This window comes from Theropithecus gelada, unplaced genomic scaffold, assembly GCF_003255815.1.
Source record: "Theropithecus gelada isolate Dixy unplaced genomic scaffold, Tgel_1.0 HiC_scaffold_15987, whole genome shotgun sequence".
Lineage (NCBI taxonomy): Eukaryota > Metazoa > Chordata > Mammalia > Primates > Cercopithecidae > Theropithecus > Theropithecus gelada.
The window spans coordinates 305,809-330,976 of record NW_020257754.1 but is presented as its reverse complement, the minus strand read 5'-3'; the positions used below and the strand labels follow the sequence as shown (position 1 = coordinate 330,976).

The following is a 25,168-nucleotide window of genomic DNA, read 5'->3' as shown; positions in this document are numbered from 1 at the left end:
TACATATTGTGAATATTTTTCTACCAATTTGACTTATTGTATTTGATGCCATTCAGTTTGTATAATATTTTTCATGTAATAAGTTTATCTTTTTTTTTTTTTTTTTAAATTAACAACTGGGTCTTGCTCTGTCACCCAGGCTGGAGTGCAGTGGTACAGTCATGACTCATTGTAACCTCTACCCCCTGGACTCAAGCGATCCTCCCACCTCAGCCTCCTAAGTAGCTGGCACTATAGGCCCATGCCACCACACTCAGCTAACTTAAGTATTTTTTATGGAGATGGGGATGTTGCTGTGTTTCTCTGGCTGGTCTTGAATTACTGGGGTTAAGCAATCTGCCAGCATCAGCCTCCATAGTGGCTGAGATTACAGGCATGTATCACCCAGGCTGGCGTGCAGTAGTGCGATCACAGCTTACTGCAGCCTCGACCTTCTGGGTTCAGTTGATTCTCTCACCTCACCCTCCTGAATATCTGGGACTATAGGTGCATGTCACCAGGCTTGGCTAATTTTTGTATTTTTTGTAGAGATGAGGTTTTGCCATGTTGGCTCAGGCTAGTCTTGAATTCCTGGGCTCAAGCAATCCTCCTACCTTGGCCTCCCAAAGTGCTGGGTTTACTGGGATAACTCACCACACCTAGCCTAACACCCTTTTTTTTTTTTTTTTTTTTTTTTTTTGGTTTAAAGTCGTTATCAGAAAGCTTTTTCCAATCTACACTTGGGTTACAGAACAGGTTATAGAATAATTCCTCCATATGCTGTTTCATTTATTACATTCAGACCTTTGCTCTGTTTGGAATTTACTCTTTTGTATTGGGTGAGGAATGGATACTATTTGACTTTTTTCTAAATGGCTATCCTTTTGTCTCAACACCATTTACTTAAAAAATCTATCTTTGGCTGGGTGCACTGGCTCATATCTGTAATCCTAGCACTTTGGGAGGCCAAGGTGGGCAAGCTCAGGAATTCAAGACCAGCTCAGGCAACTCCTTCAGCCCAGCAGTTTGAGACCAGCCTGGGCAACATAGTGAGACTTTGTCTCTAAAAAACAAAATAAAATAAAAGGCTGTCTTTAACCAAAAGATTTGAGATACTGACATTATCATAAATTCCATTTGTAATTTCTGACTTTTCTGTTTTGTTCCATTGGTCCGTTCATTTGTACACTAATAACACACTCTTTTAATTATAAAGGCGCTTTGCTATGTTTTAATATCTGATGGGGCTACTCCCTCTTTATAGCCTGTTTTTTTCAGTGTTTTCTTAGCTATTGTATATTTATTTTTCCATAAGTATCAAATCCATTAAAAAATTAAATCTTGTTGGTATTTTTAGGCTGGGCACAGTGGCTCACGCCTGTAATCCCAGCACTTTCGGAGACTGAGGTGGGCGGATCACCTGAGGTCAGGAGTTGGAGACCAGCCTGGCTGCCAAAGTGGTGAAACCCCGTCTCTACTAAAAATACAAAAATTAGCCGGGCATCGTGGCACGTGCCTGTAATCCTAGCTACTCGGGAGGCTGAGGCAGGAGAATTGCTTGAATCTGGTGGGTGGAGGTTTCAGTGAGCCGAGATCGCTCCATTGCACCATAGCCTGGACAAGAAGAGCGAAACTTTATCTCAAAAAAAAAAAAAAAAAAAAAAAAAATTGGTATTTTTATTGGGAGTGTATTAGCTTCATATATTAACTCAGGGACTGCTAACGTTTTGATGGTGTTGAGACATCCCAACTAAGAACAAGGGCTGTCTTTACATTTGTCTTTTAGGAATGTTTTATAGCAAGCCTGTCCAGCCTGTGGCCAATGGGCCGCATGCAGCCCAGGACAACTTTGAATGTGGCCCAACACAAGTTCGTGAAGTTTCTTAAAACATTATGACATTTATTTTGTGATTTTTTTTTTTCTTAGCTCATTATTGTTAGCGTTAGCGTATTTTATGTGTGGTCCAAGACAATTCTTCCAATGTGGCCTAGGGAAGCCAAAAGATGGACACCCCTGTTTTACAGGTTTTTTCCTGTAGGTTTTGAATATAACTTAAGTTTATGCTTAAGTATTGTCTTTCTGTTGCTTTCGTAAATAAAGTTTTGTCTTTTAAGCATTTGCTTTAAAAGTTTGGAAAAAAATTATACTGCCCCTCTTTCCCCCATCCCCTAATTGTCTGTTTTCTCTTTTCTTCATGTTCTCATTAGTTACCTTTTATGTAATTAGGGTGGATTGATGGGGGACATGATTAATACTTCATATACCTCTCGATGGGTGCATGAACCAGATCTCTGTGAATGTTAAGGACCAAGACTTGGGGCAAATTCAGGGGAGGTTTGGATGTATGCTGTTACTTAACAAGTTGTATCACTATCTATGTTAGCTGTTTCACTGTTACTAAGGAAGAAGTATTAATACATGTGATCACACAACTCTCATTTAGATATGCTGTCTGTTCTGCTAGACTGTTTAATCTTACATGGGTGGAAACAAAGCAAATAATGGGAGTGCTACTTTGGTTTAAATGTGGGGGTCAGGAGAAAAGCCGATGACCCCTGTTTACTAGGTTCTCATTATTTGATAGTGTGAAATCCTCTGGTCTGTATAGCCTCATCGATAGCAGTGAGAATAAAAACACATAACTACAATCCATGGTGACAGATTGTTCTAGAGCTGTGAAACAGTGTGTCTCAGTTTTGCCTTGAAGGGCCAGGGAATGCCTTCTTGAAGAGGAGGCTTTTGAAGTGGGCCCTGAAGAATAAGTAAGAGTTTGCCAGGTGGGTGGAGGCAGTCTGGGCTGAGAACTGCCTGAGAAAAAGGTTCAGAGGCTGTGAAAAGATCCACGGAGAGGTCAGGCATCCATCTGTTCAGTGTGACTGGAGTGATGGATGAAAGTCAGCAGGGGCCGAAATGAAGTGGATGTGGAGATGATACGCCATGTTAAGGTGATGATCTGCCGTGAAAAGGAATTAAAGTTTTCTCCCAGAAATCTGTTTCTTAAACTTGATGGTAGACAAAATGCTAGCAGCATTGTGGGCTACGGTTTTAGTGTATTATTAGCTAAGTTCCTCCTATAAATTTGACAGATGCAGCTTCTAAACAATCAGTTTGTCATGGTATGACTATACTCACTGATGAATTATAAAATTTAGTGTTGATGTTCATTTTAATGTAGCAGGCCTCGTATACCTTCAGAAATTAATACTGTATTTTAATAATGCTTTTTTATGGGTTGTCAGAAGGTGATAAAAATGAAGAAAAGTGCTTGTGGGGTTCTGAGACTTTGCAGGATAGAAGAGAAATGCATTCCTATAAAAATGAGATTCCTTTGTTTCCTTTGAGTATTAAAAAAATCTACTATTAGAGAATTAAATTTCCCTAGTTTTATTTGATCTTTTCTTTGGTTTATAAGTGTATACCTTTAAAAATCCGAGTAATAGTTTTAAGTTGATTAATTACACTTGATTTTTTAAAAAGAAATCTTATTTTTTAAAGGATTTCAGATGATTAATTATCTTTTGTGTTTGTTTTGGGTCTGTGTTAACTACAGCTTACATCTATTCATTTTTCAACTTAATGAAGTTAATCAGTCTTTTATGGTGCTCCTGCTTAGTGTTTTTATATTTCCTTATCTGTAATTCAGTGAGAAGTGTAATTTTTAAAAGAATTGTGTTCAGAAAAGGATATTTATGCAAGTTTCAGACAGAGGCTTAGTCATAGCCATGGAATGCAGTGAACAGTATGAATGATAAAGGATGTGAACTATCTTTAAAGTGTGAATTCATGGCTATGTCTGCCAGCAAATCTGTTTTTATAGTCCATGCATATTTGTTAAATATTAGTTGTTGAGTGAATAAAAATATTGTTTAAAAATTGCAAATTCAAAATCAGAACAAAACATTTTATGGCTCTATAAGGTATTTTCTGCATCATGCATTTCATTCTGAATTATATTATATTTTATTTACTTTACACCTTGTGTATGTTTGCATAACTATCTCTGCAAAGCAGTCTTGAATGTTTTCCTTCCCATAGTGCTGGCTTGCATATAGTTAACACTTAGGATTTGTTGGATTGAACTGCCATTCTCCTATATTTTCCAAAGATGTACTATTCTTTGAAAATACCTCAAATTGCCTAATTATGGTCATCACAGCCTCACTGTTTCCTGTTCTTCAACTGACAGTATAAAGCACGAGCTTCCTAAAAATTAATGTACTGGGTCCTCTGCCAGTGAAAAGAGGGAATGATTAACTGTACATGGAAAGGCTTCTCAGAGGAGCTGACATTTGAACTAAGTTGTAAGGATGATGAGTACCAGGCAGAGAAGAAAAGGTAAGGACAAGTCAGGCATATAGTATGAAAAAAGGTCTGGAGTCAGGTAAGGGCATGCGTGGCCTCTGGGAAAGGGACACCCAGATGTAGGTTATGTACTGCACAAATATGCAGGCACTGCAGATTATGTAAATGGCAGAATGCAGTGTCTTTAGACTATATTTATATAGGTGGAAATTTTGGAAATTTATCTTCTTCCTTAGATTCAAATTGCTTTTGTCATATGGGCAGAAAGAGGTCTAATGAGACACTGTTTTTATTTAAGAAAATATTCATCAAAGGGCTTTTTTTTCCCCCAGTGAAGAAGAAAATATTTTTTAACCACAAACACTGGGATTTAAATCACATGAAAACAAAGAAACTGAATCTCGAGTACTCCATACTCCTGGGAATCAATAGTCTTCCTCTATTCTTAAATGCTTTCATGGTGTTTTCATTTTATTATATAGTAAAAATAATGATCACAGTAGTTTGGGCTTCCCGTAATTTTCCGCCACTCAACCAGTTGTTCAAGTGTTTTTTGTACACATTGAACTATTTCTTGACAGTATCACTTGATGAAGTTTACCTTCTTCAGCCTGGCTACACTTTTAACCCAAACAAATTTGTGTATCTATTTACAGTACAGCACTTTCCCCAGATTTCCACCATTCACTGAGCTTCATCCTTCAACAGGATTTTTTAACTGAGTTGGCATGGTGTTGTTTGCTTAATGTTTGGATAAGTAGTGCTGTCTGGTGGTTAATTAAGTGCATGGACTTTTGGAGCTAGACTGCTGGGACAGAATCCTGGCTTAACCACTTACTGGATTTATAACTGTGAGAAAATCCTCTCTCCTTGTCTTAGTTGTTTCATTGTCAGATGGAGATAATATTACCTATATTGTAAAGTTATTGTGAGGCTTAAATGTGTTAATACATATACATCTCCTAGAATGGTGCCTGGCATGTAGGTAGCAAGCACTCTATGTGCTATTGTTATTTTCATGACATTGTTCCTGGCTAAGTTTCCCCGCCTCTTTTTAAAAATTTTATCTTAAACAATTTTAGACGTTTATCTGGAGTATGTGTGATTGATGTTTAAAAATCACTGCAAGGGTGATGGTTTTATGCAGTTAATACTTACTATTTTTCTTGCTCAAAAGATGTCAAAGTTTAGGATCTCTTTGCATCTCTACAGTGACAAAACCCATGTTTTAAACAAACATCCAAGTTCATCCTCTTCTCCATAGATTGACTGCAGCTTCCTGCAGACTCACTAATTGTGCTTGGGGTGATGCTTTCATTTCCTCTCCCTCAGCATGCTAGTGAACCTTAGGGATAACCTTGGAGATTTCTGGTTCTGAATTTCCTTTGTGATTTTGCATTTTTCACCAACTTCAACTTCCATGTAAAATGTTCTACTTTTAAGCCCCATCCATCTTTCTAATTGAAAATATACCTAGTTGAAAATACTAAATCACAAAATACCTGGTTGAAGATACAAAGATTACACATTATTTCCACTTTAGTACCACAGCCTTTTCCAAAATATATTTCTTGATACTAGTATATTTTATAGTAAGAGAAGGACTCTAGCCAAAAATATATCTTGGGACAAACAGTCAAACAACACTCAACAGATTTATTTTCTGTTTTAGTTTTTAGACTTTTGCCTGTGCCAGTCTGAATCCCCATGAGGAGTGCCTAATATTTAGCGGTTTTCGAATGTGTTTATTGTTGGGATCTTTCTGTGCAGTTAGGGTTCTGTGGGAAATGCTGAAGTGTGTTATCATCTTGCATTCCTCCTGCCATATGCCTCTACTTCATTTCCTTCAATTCCAGCCTCAGCAGTATTATTACCAGAGTAGTTTTTAAAAGGTGGGACGTGGGTGTGGTGTGTGGTCAAGCTCTTCTTTTAGCCAGTCTAGCTTTTATTAGTTTCGCCCAGAAACTTGTAGGGCTTTTGGTTGTCTTCTTAACCAGTATTTCAGAGTCTTCTCTGCCCTTGTGCACGTTCTCCAGGATTCCCCCGGAGATTTACCATGGCTGTCTTTCTTTAATGGGAGATAATAGTTCTGTTTAATTTATTGAAAATATTTGTTAAACATCTAATTTCTGTGAGACGTTAAATGGAGATTGTTCGTATTAAACTGATTGAAGAAGTTTGGAAAATAATTGAATTTATATACGTACTTTTGCCTTTTAAATTTTTTATTTTTTAAAATTTTCTTTCTCTAGTGCTCTTTTGAAGATGACAACATCCGTTCCTTATTAAAACCTTTAGAACTGGAACTACAAAAAACAGTGCATACATACTGTGGAAAAATTTACAAAATATTTATCAAACAACTAGCAAAAAGTGTAAGAGATCGTTATGCCACATCACCAAAGGAAAAGTGATTCTTGGTGACTGCTAAATCAAATGAATGAAAACAACAAAGAATCAGAGGATAAGTGTGAAGGAATCGTCTTGGATGAAGTATTCAGGAAGGAATTATTCATCTCCAGAATAATTTTTTTTCCCTAAAGAAGTTAAATGAGCAGTATTTTCAGGTAATGAAGAATAAGTTAAAATCTTGGGCCTCAACAATGAAACATTTTTTATCTCTGATATTTTGTAATGTAACTATCATTCCAGTATTGATGAAAATATTACTGAATGGTTTTAACCTGCAGACTTCTGTTGACTCATACTCTCAAGAGTGGTAGGGGTGTGTAGATGGAGAAAATGTACCTCAAACAGTGCAAACACTCAGACTGTGAGTAGAGCAATAATTTTATGTCAGCACTAACCTCACTTTAAATGTGTGAGAAAAAAGTTTGTTTACAGGAGCAGAAACAGTTCTGTTTCTAAAGAAATGTGACGTAACTGATGTAACCATTGACAATCTATGTGTGCCTTTATACATTTCATCTCTGTTTTAAAATATTTTTATGACAATCATGTTTAAAATTATTTTTAGATTATAAGTAAGCTGCATGTTAAAAATTGAACTGTGTAAGGTAGAGGAAAAATACTGAAAACTTTGGGGTTTTAATCTGTGTGTGCGCATTTGTGTGAGAGAGCGAGCGAGCGAGAAATGTAGTGTTTCATTTTGTATGCATTAAACTGTCTTGCCAAAACTCAGATTTAAGATTGTTAAATAGATATTTGGGAATTTGTTTTAAATCACTTTAAATGAAAAACGTCAGCTTTACTGGGCATTCTGGAAGCAAAATGTATTATGCTGATGATAAAGTGAGAACCTTAAGAGTATACTCATATGATGGTGGAAAATGTGATGGACCAAAATACATAAGCTATATACTTTCTGTGAGTAGTAATTTTAGTTACAATGGAGTAGAAAAATGTGGTCCATTTAAACTTGTCTTCTACCTCATAATGGCCTTGCAAGATACTTTTGAAGAAGCAAATATCTAGAGCCTTACTTTAAGTAAGTTAAACAACTTAAGTGGATGATTTGGATTAAGATTGTTACATCCACCTATAGAAAATGTGGTTTTAATTGGCTTGATGTGCATATCTTCCTTTTTTGAGTGTCACTTAAGACAGTTAATTTTTTTTTAAATCTTGAGAAAAATATTGTTTCTTTGGCATTCTTGACCTGTTATCTAATATAAATATAGATTCTGAATACTTAGCATATACTATGCTGGGGCACATATCTTATTTTACCAACAGCATGATTATCTATATGGTTAGCTTCTTTTTCTCTCTGATATTTTAATGCTCAAGTAGAAAATTGAAAATCATGAAGGAAAAATATCACCAGTGAAAATCGTGGCAGTTAGTTTTGTGAAGACACAGTGACCTCTGTGGAGACATGGAATGTGCAGAAAGAGATGGTTAGTACAGTTGTTCTGTCATCTGCAGTTCAGTCAGGGGCAAATTGAGAGAGGAAAGTTTAAGCAAGGTGCATTAGAAGTTGATAACCAGCCCAGCATTCTTAGAACAGATGGGTTTAGAGAACACAAGTTGTAGTTCCTTGGCAGAATGCCGTGGTGGATATAAGAAACTGTGAAATTGAGCGTACTGAGTAGAAAATGAGAATACTAAAAATGTGAAGTTTGGAGGGTATGTATTAGATCTTTTCTAATGGTCCTCAAATAGATCATTGCCTGCCTGACTATATAAGATTCTTGTTGGGAGCTTAAGAGTAGATTCCTGAGCTAGGACTTTGGAGACTGTGGCTTGCTGTATCTAGGATGGAGTCTGTGAAAAAGTTTCTAATGAAGAGATTTAAAAATTATACAAAACTAGAATAGTGCATTGATAACTCAACATCCAGATCTGACACTTACCACTATCTTACCATGTTTGCGTCATCATTTTTTTCTTTGCTTAAGTATCTTAAAATCCCAGACATTGTGTTATTTCACTGCTGTGAACACTTTAAGTAGATACCATGATATCACACCTAACAAAAGCAGCAGCAGTCCTTCGGCTTCCTCTCATAGCCAAATTTCCCTGATTATCTCAAATATGCCATCTTCTAGTTGGTTTGTTAGAATCAGGGTACAGAATATAAGTCACATGATGATTTTGTTTTTAACTCACCTCAGACGACTTTGATGTTAGCTACTTTGGGAACCACTGGAAATTATTTTGCCAACTTGAAGTTAGGATACCACAATTCTTGGCACAGTTGGTAGATTATAAATGTGATTTTGAAATATTAGAGGAAGCATTTGGGGTTAATGACAAGATATGAATTTATATTAGTAAGTTCGATAAGATTTAATTTCCTCAGTGAATGGAGAATCTCAGCCCCATGGGCTCTAGTTGATTGGGACTTGTATAGAGCGTGGTCACAGTTGAATCCAACTGGACTGTATGCTGTGGTCTCACTCATGGTGTGGATTATTTACACTGTCACACACTCTACATGGTGGATCAGTTGGAAGGTTCTTCATCTGGTTTATTTAGACCTGACCTAATTGATCGTTTTACCATAAATTGAATTAATAGTGAAAGCTCTCTTTTAGGTACTGTTTCTACCTAAAATTAAAGGTATCACAAAATGTGTATAATAATTTTTAAATGAATTTTCTGAATTTATCTTTAGACAAGGTAATTCTTCTTTTGAATTCTAAAGAAATGCAGTTCTTGGAGTTGATGAGAGGTTGAATTATAGATGGACAACTTAGAGAATGTATTCCATTTTCATATAAATGGTCTTTCATAAAACATATATCTATGCAGTTTATATAAATTACATGATTTATTATTTGAGTCTATGTATTTTGACCTCAGAACTATCTCTGGGCTACAGTATTACCAAAGTGGGATGCCTTTAAAATGCAGTCAGACTTCATTTGTGTGAAGTAGAAAAGAACTTGGGAAACCTTTAAAAATATATATTGTGATTTACGCTTTAAGAAAGTGCATACTTTTTTCTAATGAAGAGTAGTTCATAATATATAAGGGTTTTAAGGCCCTGAAATAATAATAGTGCTTACTCATTGCTCTCTCATCTTGCCTCCAGTCAGATGTTATTGGTATAGTGAAAAGAAGACCAGATTGTGAACTAGATCTGGATTCTCTTCTTAGTTACTCAGGCATGTTATTTAACCTTCTCTGTGCCTTAGGTTTTAAAGTACAATCAGTGTACCCTTCAAACCTCACAAGATGAGACTCAGAAGAGATAATGGATTTGGAAGCATTCTTTGTGGCTTATGTTAGGCCACACCAGTGTTACTTTTGAAGTTCTGTTTTGTTCTGTTGTTTTCTGTACAGAGCGTTCAGTTTACTCAGGCTGAATGTTTTCTGACATATATCTCCATTATGAATTTGTTTATTTTATGTAAGGAAGAGTTTTTCAGGAAGAGAAAGTAGAGAAGAAAAGAATGATGTAACTAAATCAAAAAAGAAGGAAAAGAGAGGAAGTGAGAAAAGGGGTGAGGAAAGAGAAAGGAGTAAGAATGGGAATGGCAAAGAGCAGAGGAAGAGAAAAGATGGAATGCGTGTATGGAAAATTGAGAAGTAGAGATGGAGAGAAATGGTGTGGAAACATTTACTTTTTGAGTTGTAGCCCTCATGCTACATCCGTTTGCTTGCCTAGGCTCTCTGGGGTCAGGAAAGGTGCTGACTTCCATGGAATGGGGCAGCAGGGCCTGCTGTATTTGGTTTGTTAGTACTAGAGTTGTCTCCCAATCACCCAACTTACTGATCATTTAGTCCCAATTCAACATTTTGTGTGTGTGTGTGTGTTTTATTTTAAAATTTTTATTATTTTTATGTTTTATTTTTTACTGGATCCCAGTTTGTGAGCTAGGACCTGTGGAAATACAAGTATCTTCCTTTTTAGCGTTATCGTTTTATCTATCCCAAGTGTTAGACTGCAAGACTAACTACATATTCCCCAGTGGAGGTTGGAAGTGGAGGGGACTGCTTCATTAGGTCTGAAGGTGGCCCAGGAATGTGTTGCAGCAGTTTTCCCAGATGATACTGATGAGAGGCCAGGTTTAGGAATCACTGCCCAACCTTGGATGGCAAATTAAACAATAAATTACACCAATTTATTCCTCAGTCAGGATACTTTCAGTTGAACCATTCTGAGTAGATATAAGAGGACAAAAGACAGCAGAAATACCTTAAGAGATATTATTCGTTGTCTTATTTTTCACATATTTGTATTTAATAAATACCTTAGCAGTAATCAGAACTTCTTTGAGATGTTTTTAGGAAGGCCACTGATTTGTTTCTTAAAATAATTTTTTTGGTTCCTTAGAGAAGAAAAGTAGGGGTGCAGTATGTCAGGTGTGGGGCCAGTTACCCATTTATTAAATGCAGTTTCAAATGTCTTAAAACAATAATTGCCTTATTGCATTTTAATATTTAATAAAGTAGATTAAATAAAGATTTGTATTATAACAGTTATTCTTTTATACAATGCCAAAGCAACCCTTTTTTGCCTATTAAAGTCTGGCTAAACTGTTCTGATGTTGTTGTTTCTTAATTCATTAAACATGAAACTAGGTTTTACAAAATTATATAAACTTAAGACAGAAATCTAAAAATGGTACAAGAAAATTCTTTTTAAAAAAAAATTAATATGTTCAAATATTTAGCAATTAAAGACTAATGAGAAAAACAGAATAGCATATTGGATGTAACAGTTTAAAATGGATTGCATATCATTGTCAGACTTTTAAATAAAAAATATTTATTATCACCTCATTTCTACCAGTAATTTCAAATGTTTAATGGGACTTTGAAAAAGATAAGAAAAAATAGAAATGAAAATTTCTCTCATCATTAATACTGTGAATACTATTTGGAAGGTCCCTGGTCAGACATTTAAATATCAAACTGAAGAACTGATTTGGAGCCTTTGATTATATTTAGTTTATATACAGAATCTGAATATTTACACACATAGCACACTATAGCAACCTCTTGTAAAAAATCGTGAAGATAATGCAGCAGTATAGTCTATTAAAAAGTAAATTGGCTGGGTGTGGTGGCTCGTGCGTGTAATCCCAGCACTTTGGGAGGCCGAGGAAGGAGGATTGCTTGAGCCCAGGAGTTTGAGACCACCCTAGGTGACAAAGTGAGACCCCATCTCTACAAAAAAGTTAAAAAATTAAAAAATTATCCAGGTGTGGTGCCATGTGCCTGCGGTCCTAGCTACACGTTAAGGTGAGGCAGGAGGATTGCTTGAGTGCAAGAGTTTGAGGCTGCATGAGCCAAGATTGCACTGTTGCACTCCAGCCTGGGTGACAGAGTGAGACTCTGTCTCAAAAAATAAAGGAAATTGGCTTTGACTATGAAAAATAGCCATTTTCAACCTTTTTATAAAACTTCAGGGAATATTGGAATATTATTTTGTCAGGCAAAAATAATCCAGGGCTTGAGCATTGCTGTAGAATATGTTATCTGTTCAAAACTTAGTAGAGCACACATGCATCACATGCATTGTCATCGATATTTGAGAGCTCTACCAACGGTTTTTGATGGATGCTGTAACAGAAGGTCTATGAAGAGGATGGTGGTTTGCACCTATTCCTCAAGTCAGAAACTGGAAAAGGTTGCAGGTATTTCAGTTTTCCCAATCATTTTGCATAAATGTATTAATATTTTGAGTAGTAATAGTTCTAAAGCTGTAGGAAGGCATCATTGTATACTGTGATATGTAGAGAATACTACTCTTACACTGCTCTTTATCTTAAAATGTTTTGGTATACTGTGAACATTTTCCTCTATTTGGTGTATTTTGACAGTTTTTAAAGGAGAATATAAAATTACAGATTCTGGTCTAAACTAAGAATAATGGAAAGTTGCTTCATCCTGCCTTAGAGGAGTTTTCAGTTCATCCTCTTCTTGAGGAACGATGTGTTGCTGTTACTAAATAAACATTTACTCAATAAACATTTTATTTCCTTAAATTATGTGTCTGGATTATTTTAGCAATCAAAAACAAGTGTAGAATCTTTGGGATTGAGGTGCTTGAGAACCAGGAGTCTAGGTGGAGGGCGGTTCCTGGATTGGCTAATTCAGCAGCTGAACAGTGTCATCAAGAGCCTTAGTACCTTCTGCCTTTCATTGCCATTCTCACCAAGTGCGTCTGATGTCTCCCCTTACGGCTCCAAAGTGACCACAAAGGTTCCAGGTGGTGGATGATAAGAGGCTGAAATATATATATACACATATATATATTTTTTCTTTTTTATAAGAGGAAGGTTTCTCCAGCCCCCATTCACTTGCTCTCATGGCCACAGCAATGTGCATTATCTCCAAAGCAATCACTTTTCAAAGGGAATAAAGCTCCTATGATTGGCTCTGACCATGAAGATTTGCCCTTGAAATTAAAAATGACCTCCCCTTGATGAATAGCTGCTCAGACAAAGGGGAACAACTTCCAGGTTCTGGATAAAGTTGGTGGGGTAGGAGTTTATAGGGAGTTTGGAACATAGCTGTTCGGTGGGCAACAGACCATGTGTTGTTTTACTGACCCAAGTATTTCCTATAATTTTCAGGTGGATCAAATTTCACATCTAGAGAAGAGCACCCTTTTCCATCACAGAAACTAGTTTTGCTTTTAAAAGTCTCTGTAGGCTGGGCATGGTGGCTCATGCCTGTAATCCCAGCACTCTGGGAGGCTGAGGCAGGCGGATCTCAAGTCAGGAGATCAAGACCATCCTGGCCAACATGTTGAAATCCCATGTCTACTAAAATACAGAAGATTAGCCAGGTGTGGTGGCATGTGCCTATAGTCCCAGCTACTCGGGAGGCTGAGGCAGGGGAATAGCTTGAACCTGGAAGGCAGAGGTTGCAGTGAGCTGAGATCATGCCACTGCACTCCAGCCTGGCGACAGAGCAAGACTCTGCCCCCGTCCCAAAAAAAAAAAAAAAAAAAAAAAAGTAGCTGTAAGGCCAGGCAAGGTGGCTCAAACCTGTAATTCCAGGACTTGAGGGGTTTGAGGTGGGAGGATCACTTGAGCCCTGGAGTTCGAGACCAGCCTGGGCATCATAGTAAGACCTCCCCTGTGTACAAAAAATATAAAAATTAGCCTAGCGTGGGTGGTGGCACACGCCCGTAGTCCCAGCTACTTGGGAGGCTGAGGCCAGAGAATTGCTTGAACCCAGGAGGCAGAGGTTGCAGTGAGCCGAGATCATGCCACTGCACTCCAGCCTGGGCTACAGAGTCAAACTTTGTCTCAACTAAGATGAGAATCATGTGTACTAAAGAAAATTTAATAGAAAATAAGTCTCTGTAATGTTACAATCGATCAGTTTTCAGTTTTGTATATTTTAATTTTTATACTTTTTTGTCGCAATCATAAAAGGTTTCAAAAGACTGGAGGTGATGATGGCTTCTGAGGAGAGTTTAAAAGTCCCTTTAAATTTGTGATGAAAATGTATTTGCAATCTTTGTCATGTTTTTAAAATTCTTTTTGTAAATTAAAAGTTCCAATTGAAACAATAAAAAAATACAGAAGAGTTAAAAGTATATTATGTGAAATATGAAGGAACTTCCTCACCATCTACAACTAAAACATTTGGTATCTTCCCAGTCTTGTGTTATGTACGTGTACATACAGGAACACAAAAATGTGGCTGTAAAATGGTTTCTGCTTTATGCACTGTTGTATAATTTGCCTTTTTTCACATCATCTGTGACATCTTAATACATTAGATCCACCTCACTCTTCTTCATAGCTGTGATTATTGTATAGTAGTGTCCTTAAATAGAGTACTACACAGATTTCTGAAGTACAAAAGTGTAAGTAAATGAGTTTTAACTTGATAGGGGAAGTAGAAATGAACCAGTTTCTCATTTTTTGCTTAAATTTGATTTAACTTAAGGAACATCAGAGTAAAACTGTAGTGTAAGTATCAAATGTTAAATTTTTTAAAATTAAAAGTGAAATTTTCTACAGTTTGATATATACCAATAGGTTAGTGCAAAAGTTATTTTTTTATTTTGCCATTTTAATGTTTAATGGCAAAAACCGCAGTTACTTTTGCACCAACTTAGTAGGTAGCAATACTTGATTTTGTGAAACTGGTGTGGCTGATAAATGTTACGTCAAGGTTCTTTTCCATATATATTTTTAAAATATTTTGAACAGTTTAAAAACTATTTGTGGTCTGGATGTGGTGGCTCATGCCTGTAATCCCAAGCACATTAGGAGGCTGAGGCAGGAGGATTGCTTGAGACTAGGAGTTTGAGACTAGCCTGGGCAGCAAAGTGAGATCCCATCTCTATAAAAAAAATTTTAAATGAGCTGGGTATGGTGACTTGCACCTGTAATCCCAGCTACTCTGGAGGCTGGGGCAGGAGGATTGCTTAAGCCCAGGAGTTTGAGGCTGCAGTGAGCTGTGATCATGCCATTGAACTCCAGCCTGGGCAACAGAGTGAGATCTTGTCTCTTTTTAGATAGATAGATAGAAAGAAAAAATTAAAAATTGACCACCAAATGTGTCTTTGCTTTGTCCACTGTTCTTTAACATTTAAAAATATTAAGAGAGTCACTTGAATGGTTAAAAGATATTTTTAATATATAAAAAATATATATGTGTATTCAAAATTCCAGAAACATTTTATTTAACCCAGTGTATCTAAAATACATGGACATGTCAGTATAAAATAAGGTATTTCATATTTTTCCCCATACCAAGCACATATTTTTCATTTACAGTGCACTTCTCAATTTGAACTTGCCACAGTTCAAGTGTTCAATGTCCACTTGTGGCTGGTGGCTATCATATTGGACTTTGCCTCTCTAGAATGTAAAGTCTCAAAGCAGACACCATTTCTGTTTTTACCGTAGTATCTGTCACTTATTACCCTGACGACAGTACTGTACATGGTAAACACTAACATTTGAATTTTAATCGAGAAGTGTTAAAATCTTTTTTGTGAATTTGGAAGAGTTTGAACTCTAGCCATTTAAAAAACAAAAACATTAGGTAAAATGCTTCAGAAGATGCCCATCCTCATTCATTGTGAAATAAACCAGAAGAGTTTCATTTTTTAAAAATTGTAATGAGTGGAGCTTGTATTTTTTAATGTAAGCTCAGTACTGAAAAGTTACAGTGAATCTACTGTGCAGGAACTATAGACGGAAATGTAAGGTTGGTATGTTTTATGTACCCTCTTAGTTCACTTTTTGGAATCATTGATGATTCATGCACACAACATTAATCTCAAATCTCTAATAAACATGGGAACAACCTAAATGTCCAGAGATAGGGAAATGGTTAGAAAATGATACATTTTTCTAGGTCAGTGGTTCTCACCTGGAGGCAGTTTTGGCCCCCAGGGGACATAAGACAATGTTTGGAGACATGATTGTCACAAACACAACTATAGAGGTGGGAGGAAGGAACAGAGTGAGTACTACTGGCATATAGTGGGTAGAAGCCAGGAATGCTGCTAAACATCTTATTCATTGGACAGTCCCCCACAACTAAGAATTACCTAATCCAGAATGTCAATGCCACTGTTGAGAAACTGGGATATGGGTAAATAATAATTGCAAGATGTGATTTGATACAGATAAGCACAGGAGGCGATAGCCACACAGGGAAGTCCAGCTGCTCTTGAGGCATAAGAAATGTTTCCCAGAGAAAATCACATCTGTACTGAAATCTAAAGGAAAAGTAAGGGCTAGGCAAGAAGGGTGAGGAAGAACTTTATGTATGTATGTATTTATTTATGCTTTAGATTCAGGGATACATGTGCAGAACGTGAAGTTTTGTTACATAGGTATACATGTGCCATGGTGGTTTGCTGCACCCATCAACCCGTCATCTACATTAGGAATTTCTCCTAATGCTATCCCTCCCATACCCCGCCACCCCATGACAGGATCCTGTGTGTGAGGTTCCCCTCCATGTGTCCATGTGTTCAACCATTGTGGAAGAAAGTGTGGCGATTCCTCAAGGATCTAGAACCTGAAATACCATTTGACCCAGCAATCCCGTTACTGGGTATATACCCAAAATATTATAAATCATTTTATAAAGACACATGCACATGTATGCTTATTGCAGCACTATTCGCGATAGCAAAGACTTGGAACCAACCCAAATGCCCATCAATGATAGACTGGATAAAGAAAATGTGGCACATATACACCATAGAATATAGCCATAAAAAAGGATGAATTCATGTCCTTTGTGGGAACATTGATGAAGCTGGAAACCATCATTCTCAGCAAACTAAACACAGGAACAGAAAATCAAAGATCTCGTGTTCTTACTCATAAGTGGAAATTGAACAATGAGGAAGAATTTTCTAAGCAGAAGATTTAACTGCAAATGCCCAGATGAGAAAGATTAACATGACTTCTGGGAACCAGAATTAATTTGGAATGTCTTTATCCTGCTTCCACAGCCACCAGCCTAGATCAATCTAAGTAAGCTGTCTCTTAACCTAGATTATGGCCACAGCTACCTAGTTTGTCTCCCTGCCTCCATTCTTGCTCCTCTAAGCTGTTTTCCAAAATGTAACCAGAATGGTTTTCCTAATGCATTAATCTAGTAAACATGCCTGTTGTGCTGACAACTTTACCATGGCATTGCTGGTGATAAGCAAACTGAGCAGGTGTCTTATCTCTTCCTGCTTTTGACTTCAGGGTAATGGAAGTGGCTGTTGGTGAGAGAAGTTTGTACTATGAGAAAATAGGATGGATCTTCTGATGAAAGTAGGCTCCAGAGCCAATGAATCAGGTGACTGTTCTGAGGCTGAAGATATTCCTTATAGAACTGGGGTGCATTCCGAGAACAGGAAGTCTGGGCCTTTGTGAACGACATATGAAACATCAGGAGACATAGGAGAGCCTCAGGATTTTGATAACGACTGCAGATCTCCAGAATTGAAATTTTCTTCCAGTAGGGAAAAAGTACATAAGTTGCAAAATGCCTATGTTTAGTCTGTTAATAAGAGAGAAAAACCTGTCAACAGATACAGCAACAGCAGATACGGTGGGATCAGGAGACCTTCATTCTATCACCCATTCCCTCTCATTTCATGATCATTTTAGAGTCTGACTCGTTAATCTTACCAAAACTACTACTTTCATATTCTAGGTGATTTCAATAAATACATAAATGATATTTTAAACACCTTAAACTCTTCCTGACCCTACCTCAACACTCATAGTCACAGTCTAACCTTGTCATTACAACTGCTTCAACCTCTTTATAATTTTGGACTTGTACATCTCACTGATCACCACCTCCTCCACCTTCCTTTCCAGTTCACTTCCTCTAGTATCCTGACTTTAACAGTTTTCCTATTCCATGGGGATTCCAGTCTACTCATCTACCACTTTTCACTGCCCCTTGTCCACTTGATGTCCTCCGCTCTTCCCTTTCTTGCCAAATTACATGCTATTTGATCATTATAATTATTTACTTGTGCCTGGGCGTGGCGGCTCACACCTGTAATCCCAGCACTTTGAGAGGCCAAAGTGGGCGGAACACCTTAGCTCAGGAGTTTGAGACCAGCCTGGGCAACATGGTGAAACTCCATCTCTACAAAAAAATACAAAACAATTAGCTGGGCATGGTGGCATAGACCTGTAGCCTCAGCTACTCAGGGGGCCGAGGTGGGAGAATCGCTTGAGCCCGGGAGGTTGAGGCTGCAGTGAGCCGAGATCTGAGATTACACCACTGCACTCCAGCCTCCTGGGTGACACAGCAAGATCCTGTCTCAAACAACAACAACAACAAAAAAAATTATTTACATGCATATGCCCTCAACTTTGCCCTCTCTCACTTCGTCATACTACTTTGGCAAAACCACAGCCTTGGTTAAATCCAACTCTAGATCTATTCTTTATCTGCACTAGTATAGCTGAAGATGGCTGAAGGAAAAACAAAACTGCTTACTGGTTTACTTTAAATTCATGGCCATGAACCTTATAAACATAAAAAACAAAAAAAACCCACACACAATATATAATTTTAAAAAAAGAAGACTTTTATTTTCTGTAAAGGATTAGAGTTGCCATCCTACAGGCTGGGAAGCATGCCTCAGGCCAAGATCCGAGACAAGCTCTTCAAAGAAGGTGGGGTTGGGGTAAGAGCTTTTTGCCAAACAGTTGGCTAAACATATGTATTCAAATTACTGGAGGAGCTATGAATGTTCATGAAGGTCGTCCTGAGACATTTTTTATTGAACATACATGTAATATGTGGTCCATGTTCACGTTGGGGTGGCGGCTTAAGGTCTTTTCAGGACATGAAGGCATGCAAGTGCACAGCCTCTCTAAACCATCCAGAACCAGCCCATGGTCCAGTTGGTCGTCTTTTTACATGGAGAAAATTTCTGAAATTGTCTCCTGTTTGATAAAAGCAGTGGTTATGGCTGGTGGAACGGGTTCAGTCAGCGTCTGGCAATGGATGAGCTGCAACTGTTTTAATATTGCTTATCAAGGCCAGTGCTTGTTTAGCTGCTAGAGAAAAAAACCTTGTGGTCATTAGAACATAGTTTATTCTTGTAAATATGGAGTGCATGACTTAACCCTTGTGACGTGGCCTTAGGTCCTCTTTATAATTTGGTATCTTTTTGCCATAAAGAGTCTGTTCTGTCAGTCTCATGATCTCTATTTTACTAATGCTGGTCAATTGTGTCTAAACTGCAAAAGGGAGAGGGTATAACGAGGTATGTCCAACTTCCTGTCCCATCTTAGCTGGGAACTGTTTTAAGGCTTTTCTGGGGTCCCCTTGGCCAAGGTAAGTATCCATTCAGTTGATGGAGGGCTTAGGATTTTTTTTGTAGTTTGCAACCTCAAGTGGCTCTTAATGTTGCCAGCAGTTATGCTGTATATCTCCCTGTATTAATCTGTTTTCACACTGCTATAAAGAACTTCCCTGAGACTGGGTACTTTATAAAGGAAAGAGGTTTAATTCACAGTTCTGCATGGCTGGGGAGGCCTCAGGAAACTTATGGTCATGGTGGAAGGGGAAGCAGGTACCTTCTGCAGAAGGTGGCAGGAGAGAGAGCATGAAGGAAGAACGGTCAAACACTTACAAAACCTTCAGATCTCATGAGAACTCACCATGATGAGAACCGGATGGGGGAAACTGCCCCATGATCCAATCACTTTCCTCCCTTGATACATGAGGATTATAGGTCCCTCCCTTGGCACGTGGGGATTACAATTCGAGATGAGATTTGGGTGGGGACACAAGAGTCAAACCATACCACTCCCTGATCTATTGAGTCTCCCATTTTCCTATGATAGTTTACACCTTCCCCTTTCTCTTCAAACCAAGCAGCACCTCTTCCTCTATCCTCATATTCAGCTGACACCATTGTTTCTTCTTTCAACAATTAGAATTTTCACATATTCCTAGCATTAGATCTATTAAAACCAATGTTCCTGAGTCTGCACCCATAGATTATATCTTCCCTATGTTACTACAGCTCCCATCTAAAGCCGTTTTCTTCATTTTGCCCTAGACTCAAGCGCTCTGTTTATTCAAAAACATTGTCCATCAATTCTTCCCTCTTTCTCTTACCTTGCAGTTTTTTCCACTCTGCTGAATTTTTCCCAGCAAAATTCTTTGAAAGAGTTATCCATATTCTTTGTCCCCAGTTCCTCTCTTGTCAAGGTCACCTATGACATGTGTGCTGTTGATTCCAATATCCAATTGCTAATTCTCTTATTTGACCTGTGAGCAGAGTTTGACATAATTTGATGAGGCACTTTTTTCATTGAAATACTTTCTTGATTTGACCCCCCATTTCATCACACTCTTTGTTTTCCTCTTTCCTCATTCAATACTTCTTTTCGTCTCTATTCTGATATTCCATTTTCTTCTACTCTCTTAATGCTGAAATATACCACAGCCTCTCTGTGATCTCATCCAGTCTATGCCTTTAAAAACATGGACCATCTATCATATTTTTAATATCATCAGTCAAGAGTGTCTTCCAAATTCCACACTCTTCTGTCTTCCTTGTTCCTGACATCTCTCCTAGGATAGCTAACATCCATCCCAAATTTAACATGTCCAAAACAGAATCCTCAATTTTTCTCTTAAACTTACTCTATCTGGAATTTTCTTTATTTAGATGATTGTAAATTAATTCTTCCAGCTGCTACAGCTAATTTTTTTTTTTTTTGAGAATGAGTCTGTCTCTATCACCCAGGCTGGAGTGCAGTGGCGTGATCTGGGCTCACTGCAACCTTCACCTCCTGTGTTGAAGCGCTTCTTCTGCCTCAGCCTCCCGAGTAGGTGAGACTATAGGAATGCGACACCATGCCAGGCTAATTTTTTTGTATTTTTTGTAGAGATGGGGTTTTACCATGTTGATCAGGCTGGTCTCAAACTCCTGACCTCAAATGATCAGCCCACCTTGGCCTCCCAACGTGCTGGGATTGCAAGCATGACCCATGCACCCAGCCAGGTATGGCTAAAATCTTTGTAATCATTTTTTACTTTTCCCTTGATCATATACATTCCACATTCAAGCCATTAAAAATCCTATATCAATCTTCAAATTGTTAATAAATCCAGAATCCAATCACTCATCACTACCTCTGTTTCTACTATGCTTGTCTAAGCAAGTGTGATCTCTTGCTTAAATTACTGCAACAGACTATTAACATATCAGCTAGAATAATCCTTTTAAAAGATAAGTCATATGTCACACCTCTATTCAATTCTCAGTGATCCACCATTCACTCATGGTAAAATCCAAAGTCCTTAAATGGCTACAAGACTCGCAGGATCTGCTGGAAGTCCATCCCCTCCCCGTTCTCTCTCATATTCCATTTAATATTCTTCCCCTGCACATTCTATTTCAGTCACATTGAAATGCCTGACACACTATTGACTAGGGAATGTTGCCCTGTTGTTTTCTCTCTGCAACTCTATTCTCCCAAATATCCCCTGGCCAATTCTCTCATCTTCTTCAAGTCTTTAGTGAAATGTCATTTCCTAATGATTCCTGCTAGGTAAAGGCATAGCCACAAAATTTTTGACATTTCTCCTATCAAGGTAAAAATCCATATCCCATCCCCTTGAATAATGGATGGTGTATGACTGCTTGGACCAACAGAGTTTGGCAGACTTAGCTTTGAGACTAGCAATTTCCACCTGGGACTCTTAGAATCCTCAGTTTCCTTGTAAGAAGTCTGATACCTTGCTTAGAAACCACCTGGAGACATCCTGACACTCCATGGAGGAAGGAGAGGGTCCCAGTTGAACCTAGGCTTCTGGTCCTCCCTGTCAAGTCCAGGCATGTGAGTAAAGTCAACTTGAACCCTCTTGGACCAGTGAAGTCATGTTGGATTTTGCAGCCCAGCCTAGCTACCAGTTGACACCAGGCAGAACAGAAGAATTGCACAGTTAAGCCCTAGCCAAATTCCTGACCCACAAAATCATGTGATATAATAAAATGGTTGTTGCTTTGAGCCATTAAAGTCTTGGGGTAGTTCATTACACAACAATCACGAAAACATTTATCCTGACTACTAATGTACAGTTGCAATTTGAGACTATATGTCTCACTTCTCACCTTGCTCTTTTTTTTCCTTCATAGTACTTATCAGCTTCTAACATATAACATATTTATTTACCATGTTTATTGTCTTTCTGTTAGTCAACATCTTTTCCCCCGATTCACCATAGTATAAACAATAATTTATTTTTTTTCTGTTTTATTACTGATACATACCTGGCACGTAGAAATGTTCAATGTGATGGATGAGAAGTAACATATACTTTATCAGAACATATTAAAGATCTCAACAGAGCTGTCCAATAATGAGCAAGATATTTTTTAAATGATATGGTAACTATGTGGTCATACTATAGGAAAAAAAAAATCCAGCAATTAGCTTCATGTTCTCTGCAAAAGACATACCTGGTGACTTTCATAACAAAATGATGATGTGATTGGTGGAAAAAATTCCAATGTCATTAAAGGATATAAGTTTTTTATAGGAAAGAATATGGAAACTTATGGACTCAATTCCACAAAGTCAGGATATGACATAACATGCTACCTAATGGTGGTGTGGACTTGCCAGTCTCCAAAGATTTCCATAGGGAAACAGAGTTGTGTGTATTACCAACAGCACTAAGTGAAGATTCTGCTACACAAGGGAATCTCACCTTACCATTCTCACAGGATTTTCATCTCCTTTTTACAACCCCTGCCTATTGCCTTGTAACCTGACTATTCTAGAGACCTGAGCTGTATAACTGCACATAAATCAGAGGCAAAATGATCCCAACATTTTCTGAATGCTTACCATGAGAGTGGTGAGGCTAATGGCAATTTCCCAGGTCTAGCATCCCTCAAAAAAAGTCTGTCTGGCCAGGCGCGGTGTCTCACACCTGTAATCCCAGCACTTTGGGAGGCCAAGGCGGGCAGATCACGAGATCAGGAGATCGAAACCATCCTGGCTAACATGGTGAAACCCGTCTCTACTAAAAATACAAAAAAATAGCCAGGCATGGTGGCGGGCGCCTGCAGTCCCCGCTATCCGGGAGGCTGAGGCAGGAGAATGGCGTGAACCCGGGAAGCAGAGCTGGCAGTGAGCTGAGACCATGCCACTACACTCCAGCCTGGGCGACAGAGCGAGACTCCATCTCAAAAAAACAAAAAAAACAACAAAAAAAACAACCTTCAGAATCCTCTGAGATCAATTCTGCAATACTCAAGCAAGTGACAACTGAAGTTTGAAAATAAGCAAGTGGGGAAAGACACAGCAGAAAAATAAAAACGGAAGAAGCCAAATGTAGTATTATCAGAAAAAATCAAAACTCAAAGTTTAAAATGTGGCAAAGGGCTAGTTTATAATGGTTTTGTATACACACATAAAAATCTCCCCCGAAATATAAGAAATTGATAAAGTCACCATCATAGTGTCACTTTAATAAACTTCTTTCATAATTTGCATATCAAGAAGACAAAACAGATGTATACAGAAGATTTAAATAATGCAATCAACAAATATATATATATCCATATTTATAGAACTTAATAATTTACAAAGAAAACCTTCATAAACTTATACATTTGGTAGGATTAGCCAGGATAAGGTTGACTACAGTGACAGAAACCCAAAATAATGGTGGCGTAAAGAAGATAGAAACTCCCAAAAGAGGGAAGGGGAGGCACATACCTAGAAACACTTAAAAAAGAAAGTCAGTCAAGAAATATTCTACCTTCGACTTTTGAAGCCAACAGTTTGAAGAAAAGCAACTAGGGGTTTTTTATTTATTGAGATTGTGGGTGGGACTCTCGTGGCTGTATGCTGTAGCTATGCCATTTATAGCACCAATCCTCTGAGAAGTCTGTTTGCCTTTTGTACCTGCAACTACAAAGCAGATCAAAAATGTGAAAATGTTGCTATGCAGAGGAGGATCCCTGGTAGACATTGGTAATGGCGATGGACACATTAATAACACAGTAATAGCAGCTGCAAAGCAAAGATTCACAGCAGTTGGTTGTGAATTAAATCAGTGGCTAGTTTGGTATTCCAAGTATCATGCTTGGCAAGAAAGTGTGCATGACTCTGCCAAATTTTATATTTCAGATTTGTGGGCAGTTACTTTTTCATAGTACTCAAACACTGTTATTTTTGGTGTGCTTCTCAGATGATGCTGCAGTTGGAGAAGAAACTTGAACTTGAGGATGATGCTAGAGTCATTGCTTGCCAGTTCCCTTTCCCCCACTGGTCCATAGACCATGTCACCGGGGAGGGGATAGACACAGTGTGGGCATATGACCTGTGCACTTTTAGAGCAGGTGAAGCCCTGAACATCGATGCATTTCCAGCCAGTCATTCAAATATAAGCTTTAGTAAGAGTGCTCTTCTGAAATGTTCATGGTCTTCCCTGATTTCATGGAAACTTAACAGCTGTGCACCAGAGCATACTTGTCTTTGGTGTGTGACATGGTTTGGCTTTGTGTTCCCACCCAAATCTCACCTTGAATTGTAGCCTCAATAATCCCCATGTGTCAAGGAGGTAATTGGATCATGGGAGAGGTTTCCCCCATGCTGTTCTCATGATAATAAGTGAGTCTCACGAGATCTGATGGTTTTGTATGTGTCTGGCATTTCCCCTGCTTGCACTCACTCTGCGCTGCCACCCTGTGAAAAAGGTGCCTACTTCTTCTTTGTCTTCTGCTGTGATTGTAAGTTTCCTGAGGCCTCCCCAGCAATTCGGAACTGTGAGTCAATTATACCTCTTTCCTTCATAAATTACCCAGTCTCGGGTATTTCTTCATGGTTGTGTGAAAACAGATTAATACAGTGGGAATGTATTACACACTGTATTAGTGTGAAAAATTACTAGTGTGATTAGAATGAAATGAAAAATTACTATTACTTTCCTTAACTGTGGGAGAATACAAACAGAAGTTAAGAAAAACAGGTAGATTTAAAATCTGCT

General features: G+C 38.0%; 1 protein-coding gene and 1 pseudogene across 2 annotated transcripts in view; both read left to right on the top strand.

The window, feature by feature from the left end:
• The window catches only part of LOC112617273 (glucoside xylosyltransferase 1), a 70,026-nt gene extending 57,346 nt beyond the window's left edge, over nt 1-12,680 (top strand). For both annotated transcript variants that reach the window (XM_025374013.1, XM_025374014.1), the window contains one exon: nt 6,535-12,680. In XM_025374013.1, the coding sequence (XP_025229798.1) occupies nt 6,535-6,696 (162 nt within the window). In that variant the 3' untranslated portion in view covers nt 6,697-12,680. The remainder of the gene's footprint in view (nt 1-6,534) is intronic.
• On the top strand, nt 12,201-24,569 carry LOC112617257 (annotated as a pseudogene).
• The last annotated feature ends 599 nt before the right edge of the window (nt 24,570-25,168 follow it).